The sequence below is a fragment of the Dysidea avara genome, chromosome 4, assembly GCF_963678975.1.
Source record: "Dysidea avara chromosome 4, odDysAvar1.4, whole genome shotgun sequence".
In the NCBI taxonomy this organism is placed as follows: Eukaryota; Metazoa; Porifera; class Demospongiae; order Dictyoceratida; family Dysideidae; genus Dysidea; species Dysidea avara.
This window is the reverse complement of record NC_089275.1, coordinates 43,010,470-43,033,093: the sequence shown is the minus strand read 5'-3', so window position 1 is coordinate 43,033,093 and position 22,624 is coordinate 43,010,470. Positions and strand designations below refer to the sequence as shown.

Below are 22,624 nucleotides of genomic sequence, written 5' to 3'. Positions count from 1 at the left end.
TAAGTCCGTACAAACAGTAAAACCTGCAAAGAATGGAGCATAAAACATATTGTACACTACAATATACACCAGCTAAATGCAGTGAGGCATGTCCGACTATACCATGCCAAAAGTTTCACGTGTACATTTCTCATGCAGCCTTGGAGACATGACTTATTTTTAATGATAGGGTGAACCTAATTGCTTAGCAAGACGTTTTTACATTAACTTGAATGTATGATGAAATCTGCACACAAAATTAATACAGAACTGCCAGCACCCCAAGAAGGCATACTTGTGTTTAATATGTACAAGTGGCACAATCAGCTTGACACTAAATCAAATATCTTGATCCCTATCATCAGCACTGCCACATGGCTTATGATAGCGACTATCCCTTGTACTTTGCCGAGGGATACATTTGATATGGATGTACTATTCCTCCTTCAGAATATTTGGCATCGATTGGAGTTACTTGCTAATATTGAAGATACTGTATCACAAGATGAATGATACTGCATGACCAACCTCCACTGAATTATGGTTCATTAATGTTCTGAGAGTATTTCATTAATTGACAAGCACTTGTATGCTGACAGACAGAGACACAGAAAATACACAAACACAGGGTAAAATAATTGATTTACTAAATTCTTCTTACCAACTGGTTACCCATCCATTGCTTTGGACCATCGGGATCCATAACAGACATCAGCATTTGCACAGTACTCCTATGCACATAAAATCAGTTTATATCATGTTATGTATGTGAATGTACAAAACATTATAGGGCTTATCCCTTGTCACTAACCTTGTCACTAAGTTACATGTACTTCAAACTTGCCACCTTGTACCACGCTTTAGTTATTAGGTTGATAAATTTCTGCTTATTACCTCTATTGTGTGTGTGTGCAGGTACTGTGACTTGAGTGTGATAATGAACACGAATTCTGTTGTTCCAGATATTGTTGGAGCTCCTGGTTCAATTCCAACTAATCTATCCTCAGTTTAAACTCAATTGGCCTACCCCACTTCCTTAGTTAGGATTAACTGAGCCATACTTTAAAAAACCAGACCATCAAATCCAGCAACACATACAAGTATTAGGGATACTTCTAGACAATTCACTCTCATGGGCACCTCACATTAATAACATTACAAACAAAGCCACTAGGATGTTGAATTTTATAAAAAGAAATCTAGGTAAATGTAACAGCAAGGTAAAATCAGATGCTTACAATTCTTGAATATGCCACTCAAGTCTGGGATCCACATCAACAGAACTTAATTTATATTTTGTACAAACTTGAAATGGTTCAGAGGTGAGCAGCGAGATAGGTGCAGTCAGATTACAGTTTTCAGAGTAATGTAACAACAATGCTAGACAATCTTAATTGGACCACACTGGAACAGAGGCGTAAAGCATCTAGATTATCCTTATTTCACAGAATTACTCACCAGCAGGAGCCAGCATTACAAATACCCAATTACTTTCTGCCACAATCCACCAGCACAAGACAATACCACCCACTCAAGACTCATACTGCCAGCAGCCAACACCACCAAATACCAAATGAATTATTTTTACAGAACTATTAAAGAATGGAACAATCTACCCTCCTTATGCTATGACAAAGATTTTGTAATAAATGCACACACTTTAGCTAGTTATCTGTAAATATTCCCCAACTATTTTTATATGTATCTTTTTTTTTCATTGGATGTAATCAGCATTTTGCTGCCTTCCAATTATTACAATCATAATCATAATCAAGGAGTAGTGTCATATAGTTTTGTGATGTCAGGGTGGTGGCAAGGGGTGCTGGTAACCCTGGGAATAATAATAAAAAAATCTAAATACTGAAAAACGTTTTCATGTATCCGTAGCTCCATGGTATAATTAACCATTTCTGCAGTGGAAGCTTCCTCAGAGTAGGGCATCTCCCATTCCTAGTTTGAGTCAAATCTGCCCAACTATCATTGGGTGTATACGCACCTTCAAAATTCATCTTATTTCAGTTCTTCATATAGCCATGCAGTCTTCGATGATTCCTGTAGCAAAGGGAAAAAGTTAAAAGGAATTATCAAGGTCAACGATAGGCTGGCCTTGGAACTTGCAATTACAGAAAGAAGTGATATCCGCACAAAAACAACCAAGCTGTGAAAAAAGGTGCAGCCTTAAAAATCCTGGGTGAAAAAAGTTGTGAAATCAAAGGTGGCAGCCAACAAATGGCTGCAATGATGTTAATGCTAATAAATTTAATAATGGCTGTGCATTGTTAAACTTTATTAGTATTAACACCATTGCAGCCATTTGTTGGCTGCCACCTTTGATTTCACAACTTATTTCACCCAGGCTTTTTAAGGCCGCAACTTTTTTCACAGCTTGGCTGTTTTTGTGTGGATTAATAAATCTAGCATTTTATGATTAAACATCACTGAATGTTTCATGTACTGCTATTTTAGTGGATAGTGATCACCAAAACTATTTGGCATATTGAATTTTTGACAAGTGGTTACAATGATCACCAAGTCAACAATGTTTGTAAGTGAGTTGCATATTATCTGCACTTATTAAACATGCTCAACCTTGAAATAGTTATGAGTCATTGATGTTCTCCATGTAATTGTGCCATTGGCAGTGCCAATTTGTGACTTCACACCATATATATAGGGAGTTAACTGGCTATGTATTTCACGTAATATATATGCAATTACAAACTGTAGCTGCTATGTCCCATTATTACCAGCAAAAAAGACACTACTATGTTACACATTGTAGTGATCACTTTGCCAACCCATTTGATTATCATCTATCCAGGACTATGAAATTTTTTTTGCCAAGTGCTATATAGTACTTGGTGGAATGATGGGCAACTCAAAGATATCGTTTCCTCCTACAATGACTCATCCTGAACTTGTTAATGGTGTTTAATCTGTGTATTTATGTATTTATGTATTTATGTATTTATGTAATTGTGTGCGTTAGCATTTGCATTCACTGTATGCGTAGTTAATTATTTTAGTTCACATACTTTTGTTTTGATCTTGTAACTACATGTTTGTGTTAGATGTGCTGTATATTGTATTTGCTCTGGTAAAGAAGAATGGCTTATGCTGATTACCAAGAGAATAAATAATAAATTAAATCAAATGCCTACACCAGACACAAGAGGGCTTTTAGGTTGCTTGCCATATTTGTCTCCATGCATGCACAACTAGCAGAAGTAGCAGCTCCATTGGATTACTACAGAACATTCAGCCATATTCACATGGTAAAGTCAACAACAAGAAGCATTCCAGTCACTCACTCAAGACTATGATTAACAAAAACACCAGTTCTAAAATTTATGACATTAATGAGGAAGCTACAACAATATGTTGTGCTGGGCCTGGATGCTTTGCTATCTTCAAAGTGTGCAAGCAACCTGCTACATTTGTCTCACACTTATTGTTGAAAGTAGAACAAAATTATGTGCAAATAAAGAGTGCCTTGTTATTGTGTATGCTTGTGCATGTATTTTTATTTTATTTTATTAATTAGCAAAGCCCGCCAGGGGCAACATGCTAATGTGCATTTCAAATTGCAAATGTTTAATTTAGCTATACTGTTCTTAAAAATGTCAATGTCAATTGTATCAATGTTATCAATAGTTAGGTTATTCCAATCAATGATTGCATGTTCTTGGCAAAAAAGAGTATTTCTAAATGTCAATCCTTGACTGTAGCTGTACAAATTTGAAGGGATTTTTAGCACGAGTGTATGATACAGCTGCCTGAGGTAAGCAACGGTTTGGTAGTACAAATAAGTTTCTCACAATCTTGAATAATAAAGTAAGTCTAGCAGTTCTTCTTCTCAGCTACTTTGTAAACTTGGCCATTGAAAGTAATTCAACATAATCTGTAACACTGCGTTGTTACTGACTGGACCTATACCATGGTATATTCACGGACAGGATTAGACAGTTGTATATACTGCACAGACCATTAGTAGCCATTTTAACAAATAATCTGTAATGCACTGTAGTACCTTTATTACTAGTATGACCATGGGGGGATATATACATTGCGAACATGTTCAATCACGCACATCTGCAGGAGCAGTTGCCAACACATAAAGCTGATTGACAAATTTTCAACTAAAACAAGACGCCAAACTATAGTAATAAACCTATAGCTAAGCATGTGCAACTCAGTAAGAATAGGCTAGTAGTTAAGGACAACACACTGAGTAAAGAAATCTTACCAGAGTTATTCACCTAGGATGGCAAGAACCAAGCAGAACGTACCACTTTCCATTAGAACTTTTGAGATGAACTTGTAGAGGACAACAACATCTCTGCAAGGAACAAAAGCGGTACAGTCCCACAAAGTATGTGTATCCTCATGCTGCAAAGGATGTATCAGAAGGCTGTGTTAGATATGCACAGGATGTCATATTCTGGCCTGGCATGGCAAATGAAATCTGGCATCTAGCCAGCCAATGCTTTACCTGTAGTGAGTAAACAACAAAACAAATAAAGAAACCTCAGAAGCTCCAACTACACATATGGGCTATTGTAGCACAAGACCTGTTTACATTTGTTGGGAAGTTATATCGTTGATTATTTGAGGATTGTAATAACACATTTAGTGAGGCCATTGTAGAGCGCACAAAAGTTCACTTTGCTTGTTATGGCATACCTGAAAAACTTATTACTGACAATGAGCCCAACTGCACGAACATTTTGCCAAGCAGAGGGATTTATACCACCAGTTCCCCATATCACATGCAATTGCAAAACAGAATTAGCAGTTAAAATTGCTAAAGGTATTCTGAAGAAAGACAACATGGACATAAACCTGGCAATGCTGTCATGGTGTAATAACCCCAACAGAACAAGGACATTATGTAGCCCAATGCAAAAGTTACACCAATGGAGAGCACACACCCGTCTACCAACATGTATCAAATTTTTAAAGTCAGAAGTAGCTAATGGAGTGGTAGACTAAATCATGATTGAACACCAAAGTCCAAAATCAAAGCAACAGAGTATGATAGAACAGTCCAACCCTTGCAATTGAACAAACTGTCTGCATTTAACCATGCAGTCATAAAATTAAGCACCTGAATCAGTCAAAGAGGGCCACAGTCCATGCTGAAACTTATATAGTCAGAACAGCCAATGGGAAAATCTGCAGAAGAAACCAACACCACGGCCAACAGACAGAAATGGGTACTGAAGATGAATTGACAATACCAATCTGCATAACAGAAATTCAACCAGCAAGTGAAAATGAACAACCTGATACCAGAGTTATTCACCATAGCAAGGATATCCAGAACTCAAGCTGGTAATGGTTGTTGTTTAATAGACTAGCAGACAGCAGTTAAGGACAACACACTGAGTAAATTAATCTTACCAGCTAGAGTTATTTACCTAGGATGACCAGAACTGAAGCAGATAATATAAGGTTGCATATCTCTAACATCACCCTCCTTTACAACAACAAATAAAAGGTAATGTACATTCTACATCATCACTTCCTGTTAGTAGTTACAATTACAAATTAATATAATTCAAATAATTGATCACTAAAAATAATTAGACACTGTTACAGTAAAGTAAGCTATATAGCTATGTAAGTGTCATTAATGGTTTAGGGCAGTGGAGCAGGCCAAAGAGTGAGGGGCCAGGCCAGCTGTAAGCTGAAGACCAAAAAAAAAGGTAGCTACAGTACCTGCTGACAATAGCTACCCTCTAACAACTGTATGTCCTTATTTATAACTACACATACGTAGCTAAGTAGCTTGCTACACTACTTATCTGAATACTGTGACTGCTCTATTAGAGTATCTAAATTCTGACTGTTCTATTAGAGTATCTCAATCTATTTTTGCAAACATTGAAATTTGTGAATCACAATATACACAGCACAATAACTACTAATGGTGAAACTACAATCATTTAAATGAATCTTTGAAAATTTTAAAAACAGCTAAATTGGATAATGCAAACTGCACCATAAAAATTTAATAGTAGTAACGTCACCATTGTGTAAGCAAAGTAGTGCCATTTGCCAAACTATGAGTTTGTCAAAATCCAGATAGCTATATTTTTTGTGTTTGTATAATGTTTAATTTTAAATAGCTAGACTGTAAAAGAAAAAAAGTTCAATTGAAGTATAGTCATGACAATACTGAGATGGTTCACATCCATGCACCCTAACTTTTGTCAATAACTCTTGTTATATGCATTGCCCAGTTGCAAAATTTCATAGCGCTGTGAAACTGTTTTTGGTGGGGGCTCAGAGGTATGCAGATTGACTGTAGATTGGGTGGTAAGGCAACTTTAATCAAGTAGTAAACAAACAAAAAAATACCTATCTCATTTTTTAAGGCAAATAATTAATCTTAATAAGGTTAAAATTGCGATAATGAGATAGTTTCCCTACCAGAGACCCATAAATACCCATAACTTGTCCATGAAAAGTGAAATCCCATGAAATATTATAATATTTATGGATCACAAGTGTAGAACACATAATTTTTATAGGTATTTCATTGGCAATGTCCAGGACAACTACGTACATGAGTATTTTCATAGGCTGTTCTCTGCTATCTTGTGTTGTATTATTTTCAACTAAAATTGCTTCCAAAGCAAACTTTGTAGCCAGCTGCTTATAGCTGTAAATAATTCTTTATAGTCATGGTTTTCCCTCTCACTATAATTATACTTCCTTGAAATTGCTTCCAGATTCAATCTTGAATGAAGGACAGTTTCTGACCTTCCTCTATCCAGTGGTTAAATACTACTAGTCCTAGTTTCAAAAAGGAGGGGTGGAGGGAGATGATACTAAGCAAATTTGCATTTTTATTTTTGCATTCTGATAATCTCATGATTCAAACTTTAATGTCAAAACAGTTTTAGATGGCTTATGTGCATAGTAAGCATCAGTGGAGGGGAGTTCTCGCTATTGTATAAAATATACTCAAAGCATATGCCAGCTCCTCTGGGTGCAGGATATTAGTTTTTGGTATTGTTAATGTACAGTGTCCTTCGTAGGAGGTCATTTAAGAGTTTTATTGTCAAATTAACTGATTCCTATAGCAGGCCATTCATTCGTCAGTTGAACCATCACTGAAATTTTACACATGAAAAATATTCCTGAGATACATGTTATATATATATACTGTATATTATACATTATTGCTTTAGGAAAACACCTTGCACAGGCTTACTGCTAAATAGTGCTAACCTTTTTACTTTACAGATAATATAATAATGTTGTATAGCCTCTAAAGCAGAGATATCACGAGCATTATGATGTTAAGTAGTTGGCTGTAGTTTAGTTTCTCCATTTTGTATACATACGTATTGTCCATGGCTATAATATTATGTACATACAGGAGACACTGTTGGTAGGCATAGGAGACCTGAAGGAGGGTAGTTAGGATAAAAGTCTATTTGATTCTTGTGTTAAGAGGGTGCAACTCCATTGGTGAGTGTCTATTTGAAAATATACACATGTATAGCTAATTAGATTTTGTATAATATATATGTTCATAATGTGCTGATTCCTTCAAAAACATTAATAATTATTTTGGATGGAATCACACAATATCTTGAAATTCTACTACTACTTGACTACCTAAAAATATCTTATTTTCTCATTCAAATGCCTGACACTTGATTTATGTGACTCATTATTTTTTGAAACGTTTAGCTTTGGCCTGTGGGAAGCCATAAATGTGTATAGTCTGTTATGACTATTCCCAAACTTGTAATGGACTGTGTATAGTACGTTTGCTCTTAATTTTGTCATCAAGGTCGTCATATAGTTAAAATGTTCAACTTGTCCAAAAACCCCATTTTTCTTTCTCCTCAATATGATGATATCTATCATGCCATCTCAGTAAAAGGCAAAGTTTGTGTATTAAGCTGAGCTTGAGTACTTATGTGTGACAATGAGTAATGCTGTTAGAACTGTTTGAGTAAATCATATCAAAATCCTCACCAGAACATCAAGATGTCCATCAAATATATGATTCACTGACTGCAGTGTGTTAGTTCCTGTTCCACTTGAGGTTTGGTTTAGAAACATTATGTGAAATGTCAGCATTTTGATATATTGTTCAGTTTAGATAGGCCATGAAGCTAATAATTTACTTGTTGTATTAGAGTATCACGATCTCTTGTTGTATTAGAGTAGCACGATCTCTTATTGTATTAGAGTATCACGATCTCTTGTTGTATTAGAGTATCACAATCTCTTGTTGTATTATATAGAGTATCACGATCTCTTGTTGCATTAGAGTATCACCATCTCTTGTTGTATTAGCGTATCATGATCTAGAGTATCATGATCTCTTGTTGTATTAAAGTATCATGATCTCTTGTTATATTAAAGTATCATGATCTCTTGTTGTATTAGAGTATCATGATCTCTTGTTGCTACAAAAGTTTGCACGGTCCTCCACCATCTATATTATGTGAACTTGGCAAGTCAGCTGACTCATCAACTTCACCTCTGATACCAATTATAAATGGCTACTGCCATTTAAAATTGGCGCGTCAATTTCCCAGACTGCATGAATTGAATCCAAACAGGATTCCTAAACACAACCTGAAGATGATTGTTGTTGTGTAATTACTGGCCATGGACTAACAATATATAATTGCTAATTGTGATTTATATTTGATTTGTAAATCTGTATAATTATATTTATATACATGTACAGTAATTTGTAAATCTTAGAATAACAAGTTTTTGTGCACATGCATTGTTGTACTCATAGCATGCTTCGTCTAGTGATTACCAGAATCCTTCTTTATCGTGTCCAGAAACTTAATAATTGTTTGACTCCACCAAAGTTGTATCATGCAAACGTTGAGACAGGAAACTGAACAAGAAACTCTGTGTGTGCGAGACACAGAGTAAGAATGAGTTATAATAACGTCAAAATATTATAATTGAAGAATGTCACTCATGCACTTTTCATCTTGCTACATGGCTGCACTAAGGCTTACAAAGTGTACATGTACAGCACCATGCATGTTGTCTTCTGAATCACAAATGCCATGATTGACATCATTGGTCATTGTGTCATGGTTTATTGACCATTGTTTATTCCCCTTCTATGGTGGGTTGCCTCTCACAATAGTTTCTCACTTTACACCACTGCCAGAGAGTTGAAGTGTTCATCTTAAAATCTTACCTCCTTTGTAAACTTTAATTTGCTATGAAAAGAGACAAGAAGCCATTGTTCAAAGTGTTTGCAGAAAGGTAATTACGATTCGTTAGCTTTCGTAAATAGCTATAGCATAAAAATACATGTACTAGAAATGTATGCTACAGTTCTAATCTAAAGTCTCTATGACATGAATCCCTGGACCACACTGAAGTGAGTTCTGAGTCGATACATATTATCATAAAATCAGTAATATATTGTCTAGACAAACTGAAACCGCCACAAGAAAACAATTTTCTATTGTAAAACTTCTTCTTTAGTGTTGTACTGAAATCTAGTAATCTACCTGTGGAGGCATTGATGTGTTCTACTTTGATGTGACATGTTATGAGTTTTGGAGAGCTTTCTATAAGAGCAGTAACACCATCACCGGTCACTGATCGCACCTTCATTACCACATGTACCAGTCCACCATGAGCGGATATGGAGTCCATAAAAGTTACAGGAATATCAACAAGCTTCATATCAAAGTGTATCTGCTCCAAGTTGCAATTCAATGCTGGTAAACCTGATGAATCAAATACGTCACTTGAATAAATAAAGAATTTGAGCTGGGCACAACTGCTGACAATGTCTCTTATAACAGCAGAACAGGTAAAAGTTATTGCAAATAAGTGGACAAGTGATGGAAATTGGGACAATAATAAACAGTCTCCAACTTTACCAACTTTTCTACAATCATCACAGCATGTAAACTCTAATGCTTTCAAATTTGAACATTTTTGATACAAGTTAACAATAATAGTTTTATTTTGCTCATCTATTTGACAAGGAAACAGAACACATGTATCAATGGCTACATAGATCAGCTTTAATTTGACTAAAATTTCCCACAATTGAACTAGACTCTCCACATCTTTAGCTGAAATAAATAATAAATTTAGTCCTCTTAGATTCTGACAGCAAGCAGCAATCACACGCAAACCTTGTAAACTCTTCAAACAATCTGTGTTATACTTCAAGTTCAGTTCCAACAAGTTACGACAAGCCATGGCTAGTTGTTCTAAATGTCCAGATTGTAACTTACTATGGGAAGCATCAAAATGAGTTATGAAAGCAAGGCTATAAATGTTTCTGTTTAAATCACTTCTTTGTATTATGGTATCAAAACCTTTTAAACCAATTCTGGTATCAAAACCACATTGATCTTCGTAGACTGTTGTTGCCTTATGTAGTGTCTTTCTCCCACAGGCATATGTACAGTTGGTCAGCAATAACAGGTCCACTTCCAACCCTAACAACCCGTATGTACTGGCCCTTACAAATGGTAGGGTACATGACTGGCCAAACTGCAACTGAAAATCTGGTAGTGATGGTGATAGATTCATAGGAACTTTATAACGTCCATACACTTTAAAGTAACTGGTATGAGCAGTGGATGAATTACTATTCAAAGACAACCATAGTTGTCTTAAATCTCCAGGATGAAAATAATTGGTACTGATAATGTTCAGTTCACTGGGAATGAATCCTTTTGCTGCCCACTCAGTTAATACTTCATGAAAGTGTAACATATCCATCATGACGGTAAGTTTCTTTAGTCTATTACAAATCATCAATAGCAGATAAATTTCATCTGTCCAATGCGATACAGTCAAAATCTGTAAGTTCCCCATAGACCGTATGGCCTTTTCCAATTGGTCACAGCTTAGCCCACTTTCTGTTGATAAACGAAGTTCTACGAGGTTACTACAATGTCGCAATATGGCCTCTAACTTGGAAGGTGTCACGTGATGACTGAATGAAAGTCGTTGTACGTACTGTCCAAACGACTCCAACGCAAGCTTCACACAATGCTCTTCCCGAATGTTGAAATGTGGCCAAATAAACTCCCTCCACAACGACGGGGTTTCGCAAACACTTCGCAATCTTCTTGAAACGTATCGCAGCTTTACCAAGTCATGTGTAGTCAAAAACGAGACAATATGAACTAGCAACTCTATGGGAAGGGATAAAAGGCGGTTCAGATGCTCTTTAAAGTTGCTGCCAACGCTGTTGTCCATGTTCTCTTATACTTATAGTCTCGCGTGGCACCCGCTTCACACAAATTTTACGGTATATATACCGGTGGTGTGATACCATCGGGGGATACCACCGTCATATGTGACGGCTATTTACTATATTTAAAAGTACCCTCGTATTTATGAGTGACTTTCTGTTTAGTTGAAATAAGTTCACCACACTGTGGTGTGGGGCAATCCTGACGGCGGCAGGATAGAACGTTTTGTCTGACTCCTCAGGCTCGTGCTCTGGGGGTGTTTTTAGGTACGTACCAGTCTGTAGCATGCATTCTGTTATGGTTGTAGCGTACTTAGAATTGTGTATTAAAACTTTAATGTATAGCTGTGCTCGAGATTATTGTGTTGTGTTGATGTGCTACGTACGGGTACATCTGATTTTTTGCTTTGATTAATAGCAAAGAGTTAATAATATGGAGAGTATTATCAACTCGCGTCTTGTTAGGCCATCATTAGGCCACACCAAGTCAAACCTTAGTTTCTGGTCACCCGCCCGCATGGAAAACTGGAACCCCAGTTTATGAGGACTATTATTAATATTATAAGCGCTTAAGTGTACGTGACCAAGGACAGTGATTTTTAAACACTGCAAAAGATCGAGATATTCTAATAGAGCAGTCAGGGATTCTAATAGAGCAGTCACACTACCCTTAACTCTAATACTAGAATAGACAGATACTACTATAACGTTTTTGACTTGTCCTTGATTAGCTATATAGCTAGCTATTAGTAATGCTTCTGTTGCCAGTAAGTAACTTCAGTACAGTATGTATGTAGCATTGATCACTAGCCTAATGATCAGATATACCATAGCTTTAAACTTTCCTAACAATTCAGATGTAGTCCTCTAATGATTAGTCTAGTAACTCTTCTAGTGGATCTAAACTTGGACTTCCTTATCACTGATCACTGATATACTGACTAGAAATCCGGTAACATTTGGTGAGCTCAAACTTCAACTTTTCCATGGTTACATAATTGCAAGTATGGTCCTAAATTAGCAAGTGCATGACATCCCTTAGTTAAAACATTAACTTAGCTTTCCCACACGATCACTGAAAAACACTAGCCTGGAGCACTCAACAACTCAACTCAAAACTTTGACAGCTACTTTATTCAAGGTTTACTGTATAGAAGGCTGGAAACGCATGCATATATAGTTGGCTAAGGCTTCACATTTGAAAGAGTTTCTGATGATGTGTTAATATAGTTTTGGATTATTATTAGCTAGCTAATAAATAATAATTTCCTGACATAGCTAATGAAACATTTCATTTGTAAAGCAAAAGTAGCTACATGAGCAGACCTTTCCTTAGTGTTAGCTACACATTGTTGTGCTCAGCAGTGTAGCTAGCCATCAACAATTTTCCTGGTGCATTTTGCAGAAGCATAATTAACTACTTATGCTATAAGAATGTTGGTTAAGCTTGGTTATGAAATGGGTAAATTTAGCAAAATTAATAACATTACAGTATTACTGGTGTATATGTAAGAGTCTATGATAGTCCTGAAGTCCTGATCATCCGCCCGCCCGCATCCTTTTGTTGGCTAGGGAGTGACCAGAAACTAAGGTATGACTTGGAGTGGCCTTATCAGTGGCGGAGGAAAGTATGAAAAGTTGAGGGGGGGTGAGTATAGCCATTGTGGCTATTCTCCTAGGGGGGACTGAAGTGCTATGAGATTGAATCTGGAGGCAGTTTTAGCCAATAATCTTAACCACTGTAATGCTAGATAAATAGTCATATAGCAAGTAATTGCTATAATTCAGCATTAAATACTTGAGCTATTAGTCGCTACAGTTTTAGCCCCCGTAGCCCCCCTTTCGCCGCCACATTATTATATTGCTTGCTTCCCGTCACCCAATGGAACAATATCTGATGTGGGTGAGAGGTGATTATTGATTATTAATTATACACTTGACTTTTGTTATTTCAGTCTCTGACTGCTCTATTGACCTTATCTGCAATGATGTCATAATTGACAAAATGGGCATGTTTAGTGTGGCACTTCACTAAAATTAGCTTTGTTTGTGGATTTCATGACATGGAACTATTGGATAATAAAGGTAAGAGGCTAGTTAGCATGATGTGGCGATGCGAAATAGTCCCACCAGACAAAACCAGACTTAAGTTTTGGTAGTGACGCAAAACCGTGCAGATTTGTCTTGTAAATAAGTATGTATGCCTCACTTTGCCTTTTGCTGCAGTATGTAAATGTTAACATAGTGAACAAATACCAATACCCTCTGTACAAAGTGTCCACACTATTAGTCGCCATTTTGCGCTTTGACGTCATTGCGGATAAGGCCCATTAGAGTAACTCGATCTTGAAGGCTAGCAGGTCTGTACACCTATGCACCCTGTAGAACAAGAGTGGAGGGACTTCCATCCTTCTACTATGTTTATATGTACAGCTAATACATTCTTAGTTACTCTGTGTCTCCTTTCATCATGAAATATAGTGCATTCACCTGATCAAGAGTACACAATAAAAATATTATGGGATGTACTCTTGACATAATGTGTAATCAAGTAATTAAATTTGGTGCAGCTACCTAAAAATTGATGCGAGTGGTGATGGGAAACAGGGAATTTAATAATGATGGCCTTAGTAGGGTTCAACAAATTGATAAGTGGATCATAATGCACCTATCAATGTATTCCACCACCACCACCCCCTCGGGCAGACATGGGGCTTTAGTGGGGATCAAATGCCCCATAGTGGGGCTAACCTAGCATGTCAAATCTCCACCATAAGTCTGAGTTACAACATGGGGATTTGACGTTTTATGGAAGGTGGCAACAAAATGTACTTGAGGTGGTTTTGAGTGTTTGTCAAATGCTCCAGGGTGGGGCAGTGGTTTCATGTCAATTCCCCCTGTAAAGCCCCACCTCAGTCCTACACACAAAGACAAACTGCTGCAGCATTCAGGTACTTGTGCAAATCTTCCTGGGGCAGTAGTAACCCGCAGAATAGCTATCCAAGTTTCATAAAATTGAGGGCACAGAACCCAAACATTTCTCCTACACTGTTTGGCAAATGGGACATTTGTTTCCGTGTTGTCCATTGTTTGCAAGAGGGTATCACTCCAATAGCCTCTGTCTGCGGCCATGGTCATGATCAATTTTCAATTTTTACCATTGACTTTCATAGAAAATCTTTGACCTTATTCCATAAATTTCTGCTATATTTTTGTATACTATTATACAGTATACTCACGAAGCTTTGACCATGCAGAGAAAACAGCTTGACCATTGTCCTTCATGTAAAATCGGCCTTGTCCTTTGACCTATCGCTTTGACTGCAGTCATAGATCACAGTGCAGTGGCTATTAGAGTGACACTCCCTTGGTGTAGAGCAGTAGGCTGAAGTATTATGAATAAAGTTACTTGCTCAAAGTAAGCAACAGTGACTAGGCATCTTGAAGCATCAAGCCTGGTTTCCAGGCCAGTGCTTCAACCATTTAACCTACTAGCTAACATACATAGACCTTTAAACCTTAAAAACCTGACTGCCTATCCGGCATCCATTGCAACTCCACCTGCATCACACAAATTTCATGGGTTAAATACTGCTGGTATGATGCCATTATGGGAAACAACGTGTCATATAAGATGGCTATTTACTATTTAGAAATCCAAATAAGAATTCACCAAGCACATCGAAATAGAAGGGATAGCCTGTATCAATATTTGTATGCAGCATAGCCTGTTTTGTGATAATACCACGTAACTACTCTAGCGTAACTACTCTAGCCTCGGACTGGTGATAGTACAGGACAGATCTTCCTAAGGTATATATATATATTATATATGCTATACCAACTACTATAATCTAGCATACGGCTAGCTTGTCTATCTTCATTTTGGCTAGCCATTATAAATGGTGGGCTTTCTGCAGCCTCCATTGAGAATTCCACACCCAAAGCCATCTGTTAGAAAGTCAATGCTTAGATGATGCTCCCTATCACCGTTTTTAACCTCCGAGAGGATTTTTTTGGCAAGATACTACCTTTTGAATCATAGTACTTGGCCATTACCAACCAGCGTTCCGAAGCCATCTGTTAGTAAGTCAATACTTAGATGATGCTCCCTATCATAGGGTGTTTTTAGGTCAAGGCGTCTTAGATACTGTAGCGTGCACTTATGTTCCACTACATAATGTGTATACGTATAAAGATTTTCTAACTCAGATGTACCTGTGTCCCTTCATCCACCCCGGGGGATAGTTCTGGGACAAAGAATCCTCCTTATATCTAGGCCTGAGCCTAATGTGCCCAAAATTTTACCTATTATTCTTTCCAGAATTTCCCAAAAATTTCTCCTATTATTCTTTTTTTATTCTTGTACCTAGCCTATTATTCCATAATAATGCTCATTTAGTTTCTTTAGCTATAGTCGCTTATAGTTCTCAAGATGCTGATATAAGAAGTAGTTTTGTCAGAAATAATTAATAGCTAGCCAAAATTGAAGTATTCCACCTTACACATAATTGTTATAGCCATTACAACAGGCTTAAAATGGCTATCAGGAATAGTTTTTCAGTTATCAGTGTATTAAAGCTATAGCTATAACTATATGCTAAGTTCAGTAGATAATGATATCAATATGTTTGTAGAAAGACTTAAAGAAATACACTGGTATGAGATGTACAAGTTTCAGAATTGCAGATAATCATGCAGTTAAATCCCCGATGCTGTCTGCAGATTGTTAACATGAAACGATCTGACTGCTCTATTAGAGTATTTGAGCGTTTTATTAGAGTATATCGACCTTTTAGAGGCTCTTCAACCTCTTTCAGCCAGCACTGGTATAATAATGCCAGTTATCGGCTATCATTCTTAGTAGCTTACTTCCTTCTTCTAGCTAGCTAATCAAGAAGAGGCACGCCCCTTAATTCCGACGATTATTCCCGTGGACGTTCGATAATTCTAAAATTATGCTTGTAACCATCCTATTATTCCGGAATTATTCTCACGAAATTGGTGACCTATTATTCTCAAAATTATGCCGGCATATTAGGCGCAGGCCTACTTATATCCCCACTCCTCCCATAAAAATAGCAAAGCCCCAGGGATGGTGACAAGACTTATATGCCCACCTGATAGATGCCCACCTGATATGGAAATCCCTGAGGGTGAAGGGTGTTATTGATACGTTATAGTGCTTGGGATTAGTATGTTGTGCTAATACATACTCATCTGATTGGTCATTGTAATGAGCACGTGGGTTTATTAGCATCATAATAGCATTAATCTGCACATACACACACAAACAAAACTATCACCCAGCAAGCCAGTACCTGTGTAGATAGAGACCTTGGAACCTGAAATTCGACAATATCCTCTACACTGTTTAGCAAAATGAGACATTTGCTTTCCCTGATGTCAATTATGTGGTGCTGTAAGCTGGAGCAATTTGAGTAAAGTTACTTGCTCAAAACAACAACTAGGCATCTTGTATCAAGCCTGGTTTCCACTCCAGTGCTCCAATTGCATGTACTGTGAATTATGTGCTGTGTTAGTGTACTCCATTTGTGTTGGTGTGTGTGTGTGTGTGTGTGTGTGTGTGTGTGTGTGTGTGTGTGTGTGTGTGTGTGTGTGTGTGTGTGTTGGTGTGCGTGTGCGCGTGTGTGTGTGTGTGTGTGTGTGTGTGTGCATGTGTGTGTGTGCATGTGTGTGCGTGCGTGCGTGTGTGTGTGTGTGTTGGTGTGCGTGTGCATGTGTGTGTGTGTGTGTGTGTGTGTGTTTGTGTGTGTGTGTGTGTGTGTGTGTGTGTGTGTGTGTGTGTGTGTGTGTGTGTGTGTGTGTGTGTGTGTGTGTGTGTGTGCATGTGTGTTGGCGTGTACGTGTGTGTTCATGCATGTCTGTGAGCAAGCATGTGTATGTTGTGTACAGCCATACAATGAAATGCATGCCCAATACATACATGTAGACATCATCTGTTCTCCATTGTCATTTAATGCAACTATAGATATATGATTCTTAATAGGGATCGGAAATGGCGGTGTGAGCCTGTGCACTTCCTGTACAATTAATGTCACTGGTTGGATATGAAGGGAGTTTTGCTTCTCACCACTTTGAAGAACACAAAAACATGAACTTTTCTTCTTACTGTAGTCTATTAGTATAAGTTTTTTATGGTTTTGTAAGGTTGAGCGATGCCAACTGGCTTGGTAGAATCCATTGACTGGCACCTCTCACAAAAGAAACTTGTACCGTTTCAGTTTGGCTTCTATACCAAGGTATGTTTCTGTTCATGTAGCCTCTACATATGCCTTCTTGTATCAACAATACATTATTATTCAAAAACCTCTTGGTCATTAGAATTTAATTAAACGGCTTATTTTGTCACATCCCTTGTTTGAACGCTGCAAATTTCTACTGTTACATATTATGTCTTTGTTCTTTTCCTTCGGCACAGTTGTTATTTGTGTTTCAAGCTTTCATCTGATTCTCAAGCCATTGATTAAAGACAGTAGGGTGGTAACACGCTTCGCTCACAGGCTCTAGTTGCTCTCACAAAACCTGCAAAGCTTCATCAATGGCCATTAAACTTAATATGTGATTCAAATTACAAAAATCACTGGTGTGAGACACTGTTTCCAACCCTTATAAAGAGTTGTATATCTATGATGCAACCCCATAGGTAGGATGGCTGTAATTAATGTTGTTGGAAACACATTGGTCAGAATTGTGCAAAGACCATTTGCAGAAGTTGGCGGAGAAGGCGTTACCTGTGTCACAGTGTGAAAGGTATTAGAGCGACCTACGTATTACATTTTGTGCACTTTGTGATGCAGCTATGAAATTTTCCATGCACAATGTACTTTTTGTGACAAATTTTTTTCACTGTGTAGTCTGAGCGTTTTGCTTTCATTCCCAATATTTTACACTGTTAGAATGTAGTTTCTGGTTGTAGCTATTGATTTAAGGAATTCTTTGATTTTAAGGAATTCTGTCAGTCTTGTTGTATGGTAGTGTGTGCTGAACACCTTTGTTCTGGGCAGCTGAGAGAGCTGAACAGTTTCCATCATGGGTGTGTTGGTTATCACTACTCAATCAGAGGTTGTGCATACATGCCTAGTCACTATGTGTTTAGGTGTGATAGAGAGACATACTCAGGTGGTAGTATAAGAGGAGCTACTACAATGCTATATGTTTTGTTTTGTTTTTATCTACTTTACTAGTTAGGCACTGGATCAAGGGTGAACACAGAAGACAGAGCCTGTACGAGGTGTTTACCACTAGCCTAGGAGCCTAAGTGAAAATGTTTGCCATGTTAAGGGTGTTGGGTACCAAGAAAGCATGCCTACTAATATGAAGGCTTAAGATTTTAAGCTGACTGATTCCCAATCCTTCAGCTAGAAACTTTGCTCACATACGTACATACATATGTATGTACGCACGCATGTATGTACGTACATTCACACACACACATACATGCATACATATATGTATGTATGTGGGTATGTATGTATGTATGTATGTATGTATGTACAGTATGTATGTATGCATGCATACATACATACATACAGTACATACAAATGTACATACGTATGTGTGTATGTATGTCATTCTGGCCTATATATTTGATTGCACTGAAAAGTACTGTGGGAATAGACATCAATAGTCTATAGCCATAATGGGATACACATGCATGCCACCCATTCCTGATTATACTGCCTCTCTGATTATGTGTAGGAGTAAAATCACTTAACGTGGAATACACAATTTTCTGTAGATGGCAAGACCTCTAGTACTCTTGAACCAGTATTGACATTGTGTAGTGCATCCATGCACCAATAGCGAGTTACTTAGGTTTAGGACAAGCACTAAAATTTTTATTACAGTGGAACTTACAGTAGCTGTCTTAATGGTTATCTATAAAGGCCATCCCTCTGTAAAAGCCAACTTTAAATTTCTCGTGAGACAATTATACACAAATCCACCTGTATAAAGCAACCACCTGGATGTTGATGATTTAATTGTTATGTAACATATGCAATGCAAATTTGTTATCACACAGGTTTTTTTTGGATCTTATACTTGTATTCAGTCTTGTGTGAAACTGTATTAATTAGATGCTGGTGGTATAATCCATTAAAACCATGAAAAGAAGACAGAATCAAGTTCCCTTAAATTTCATTGCACCATTCCGTAAAAGATGCAGGATTGTAAAACAGGTCATTACTGTCAACAACTGACCTGACTCTTTTCAACACAGTAATTTAAGTTGTGATGTTGACAATGGACAAACACGGTGTTTCTAAAATTGATGGTACTGATGTTGCACAAGAGCCGTCATCTCATACTATACGTAAAGAAAGACTTTCTCAAAAATGGACTGAGCTGAGAAGTAGCATTTACATAACAATGATAAGATACAAGCTATTCCAGATGAACCAGGGTGTTATGTATGTGGAGATCCAGTTGTTATAAGATGTCAGCAATGTGGTCCATTCACTATGTGCTCTGACTGCTGTAATACTTTGCACAACAACAAACAAAATTTCCATCATTTTCCTGAATTATGGAAGGTAATTTGGAGAAAGAATACAAACATACATGATATTTACTTGCTGTAGAATGGATGCTATGTGCCATTTGACCTTCCAATACCTTCCGTTAGCCTTGATGACCATGTGTGTGATAGTAGTCATATGCGTCTGGTTACTTGTTTTCACACTGAAGGTGTGCATTTAGTATGATTAAATCATAGTCAATCTAATGATTAATGTTTTTAATTTCTTATGGTTATATTTGATTTTAAAAAAATTGAATATCCGGTTTTGTAAACCAGATGCACTGACACTAGTGGAATTGGGGTACTGGCCAGGTACGCCAAGTCAACCTCTGGTTACTTTTTCCTTCTCTTTTATGGACTGGATGGAAGCACTGCTACTCGAATGCCAGGTTTCTGTGCAAGACTTCAGCAATGCAATAGAAGTTTATCTGCAAGAAAATATTGTGCAAGTAAGTTGCTGCTAAGGGTATCTACATTCACATGTGTTATGTGCTTGCATATTTCCATTAGATGCCATGTAGCATCTATCCAGTCTTAATTGATACATTTGAGGAGTACCGGTAATGCATAAACACACAGCATTCATTTGTTTGATTAACGTGTTATTATTACTTTTTATGGGGAATAGTCATGCAAAAGGCAACCTCCGAATATTAGATAAAATTTGCGATGATTCTACCAGAGCTTGTTTTAATTCTTGTCCAGCATGTCCAAATATAATACAATGTAGTCACATTTACATACTGACAATTTGATTAGGACAGTGGAATGCTGACACTTTCGATGGATGCAAACTTTGGTTGTGTCGCAAGAAAGCTGCTGGCAGTAGTGTTCATCCACCCCTCTCTAGTAGTAGCATGTTTTTAAACCAGGAAGAGGTGGATGAGTATGTTTCACAATATGTCACCTATCCTACTCATAATGCAGAAGTTAGTGGTAATTTATACTGTATGTTTGCATACATGTGACTGTATTATTCAACATTAAGGGTGCATTGAATTTTTAGCAGGAAGTGCCTTAAAGTCCCAAAGTCGGTATTCTGCATTAAAAGAAACTGCTGTGATGGGTGTAGTATGCCAGCATGAATTTCCCAAATGCTTTTTAAATCTGTATCACGGAGAAAGGTATGAAAATTTGTATTATAACATTGATTTTAGCATATTTTTTGCAGGATATCATACTGTGTCTACTTGCTGAAGAAGCTAAAAGACTTGTATCGTAATCACAATATCGAACTAATGTATGATATAGCCTGTCTACTTGTGAAACATCTGGTGGTATGTGTAACAGTTGTGCAGCTATGCCTGTTAGTTTGTATTTGACAGGCCAACAAACGTACTGACCTGTTAGAAAGCTTTGAGTTTGCCATTCCTGTATTTCATGTGTATGGACATACATCTCAGTGTCAGGTACATAACGTTGCATGTATGTTATGTTGCAAACTACATGCATGTTATCCATAGATAATAAGAAATCCTAGGAACATTACCGGGTTTGGTTTAAGTGATGGAGAGGTGGTAGAACGCTTGTGGTCATTTCTGAGAAGGTTTTCTTCCATGACCAAAGAAATGCGACCTTCTCACCGTGTCGATGTGTTGACTGATGCACTGCTATATTACTGCAGGAAGATTGCTCTATAGTTTAATGTCAAATATTATTATTTGTATTTATTTATAGGTCAGTTACTGTGCAAGAGGATGCAACATGCAAAAGATGTCCTAAATGATGCTACTGCAAACCTTGAAATCCTCAAACAAAGCATTGTATGTTGGATCAAACTGTTAATCTGTGTATGTTCAGAACCACTTTCTGATGAATTTTGGTCAAGTGAAATGATGCAAAATGTTTCACGCAATTCATGTAAGTGACATTTCACATCTTTTTTCACCATAGCTTTTTCAAGGGCCACACTCCCTTTTTTACAGCTTGGCTGTTTTTCATTAGATAACATATACATGTCATCAGAAGCCATTTAAATTTAGACAGAAGCTCTATAAGTCAAGACCTTTTCTATTCAACAGAATTCATTTCCTAGATGAATCACTAGATATACTGCATTAGTATGTAGCATCCTATATTATGTAGCTAGGTATCTTGTTAGTATTATGCATTACAAACATTATCATTCCCTGCCACTAGCTGTGAAGAACTGAAAACTACAATACATTTGTACAAACTCCAAAAACCCACAATTATACTTTTATACCAAAATAATATGGTGTGAACCTGTCCTTACGTGCCTAGCAGTGATAAATATGGAAGTAAACCTATGAAATGATGCTTCTAAGGTGGATATATATGTATCTGTGTTGCAGTGATGATATAATTGTAGTAAAACAAAAATCCATTGTAATCTTTTGTGTATTAATGAAATAAGGTTTAAATATGAAGGGGGGGGCTTCAGTCCGCATAGACCTCCCCCCCTCCCCCCCTAGATCCACCCCCTGGTACATGGTACAGCAATCCGTAATCATATGAGTATAGCTAACCTGGTATGCATATAATATCAAGCAGAAGGTTTTTGAACTGCCATACCTATTGACTACGCCAGATGGCACTCTGCTTTCATTTCCTTTTGGGGAGGAGGGAGGGGGAACGGCTAGTCTCGCTTAGTGGTTTCTGTTCAGTAAAGATTGAGATATACTCTAATAGAGCAATTATATTTTGATCTGATTATTCTATTCTCTAGAGCTGAGATGTATTTTGTTTTACTGTGATTAAGATATAAATTTTCTTTAGTCTACTGTATGATGCATACCTATAGCTATATTATGCAATTTAAAACAAAAGAATATTGATGCCATGATCATAGGCGATTCTAAGGGGGGGGCAGGGGGGGCCATGGCCCCCCCTGTTAAAAAATAACTTTT

The 22,624-nt window shown here is 37.3% G+C and overlaps 1 protein-coding gene across 1 annotated transcript; it reads left to right on the top strand.

The window, feature by feature from the left end:
• The first annotated feature begins 11,382 nt into the window (after positions 1 to 11,382).
• On the top strand, positions 11,383 to 22,144 carry LOC136252270 (uncharacterized). The gene is made up of 7 exons (XM_066044684.1): positions 11,383 to 11,476; positions 19,257 to 19,921; positions 20,031 to 20,203; positions 20,265 to 20,878; positions 20,926 to 21,031; positions 21,080 to 21,163; positions 21,218 to 22,144. The coding sequence occupies exons 4-7, from the start codon at positions 20,817 to 20,819 to the stop codon at positions 21,392 to 21,394; spliced, it is 429 nt and encodes a 142-aa protein (XP_065900756.1). The 5' UTR covers positions 11,383 to 11,476; positions 19,257 to 19,921; positions 20,031 to 20,203; positions 20,265 to 20,816; the 3' UTR covers positions 21,395 to 22,144.
• The last annotated feature ends 480 nt before the right edge of the window (positions 22,145 to 22,624 follow it).

Excerpts from the sequence above, each read along its gene's own strand:
- LOC136252270 (XM_066044684.1), top strand. The coding sequence starts at position 20,817 with ATGGGTGTAGTATGCCAGCATGAATTTCCCAAATGCTTTTTAAATCTG. Across the intron at positions 20,879-20,925 it reads AATCTGTATCACGGAGAAAG|GATATCATACTGTGTCTACT; the intron begins GTATGAAAATTT and ends TATTTTTTGCAG. Across the intron at positions 21,032-21,079 it reads TACTTGTGAAACATCTGGTG|GCCAACAAACGTACTGACCT; the intron begins GTATGTGTAACA and ends TGTATTTGACAG.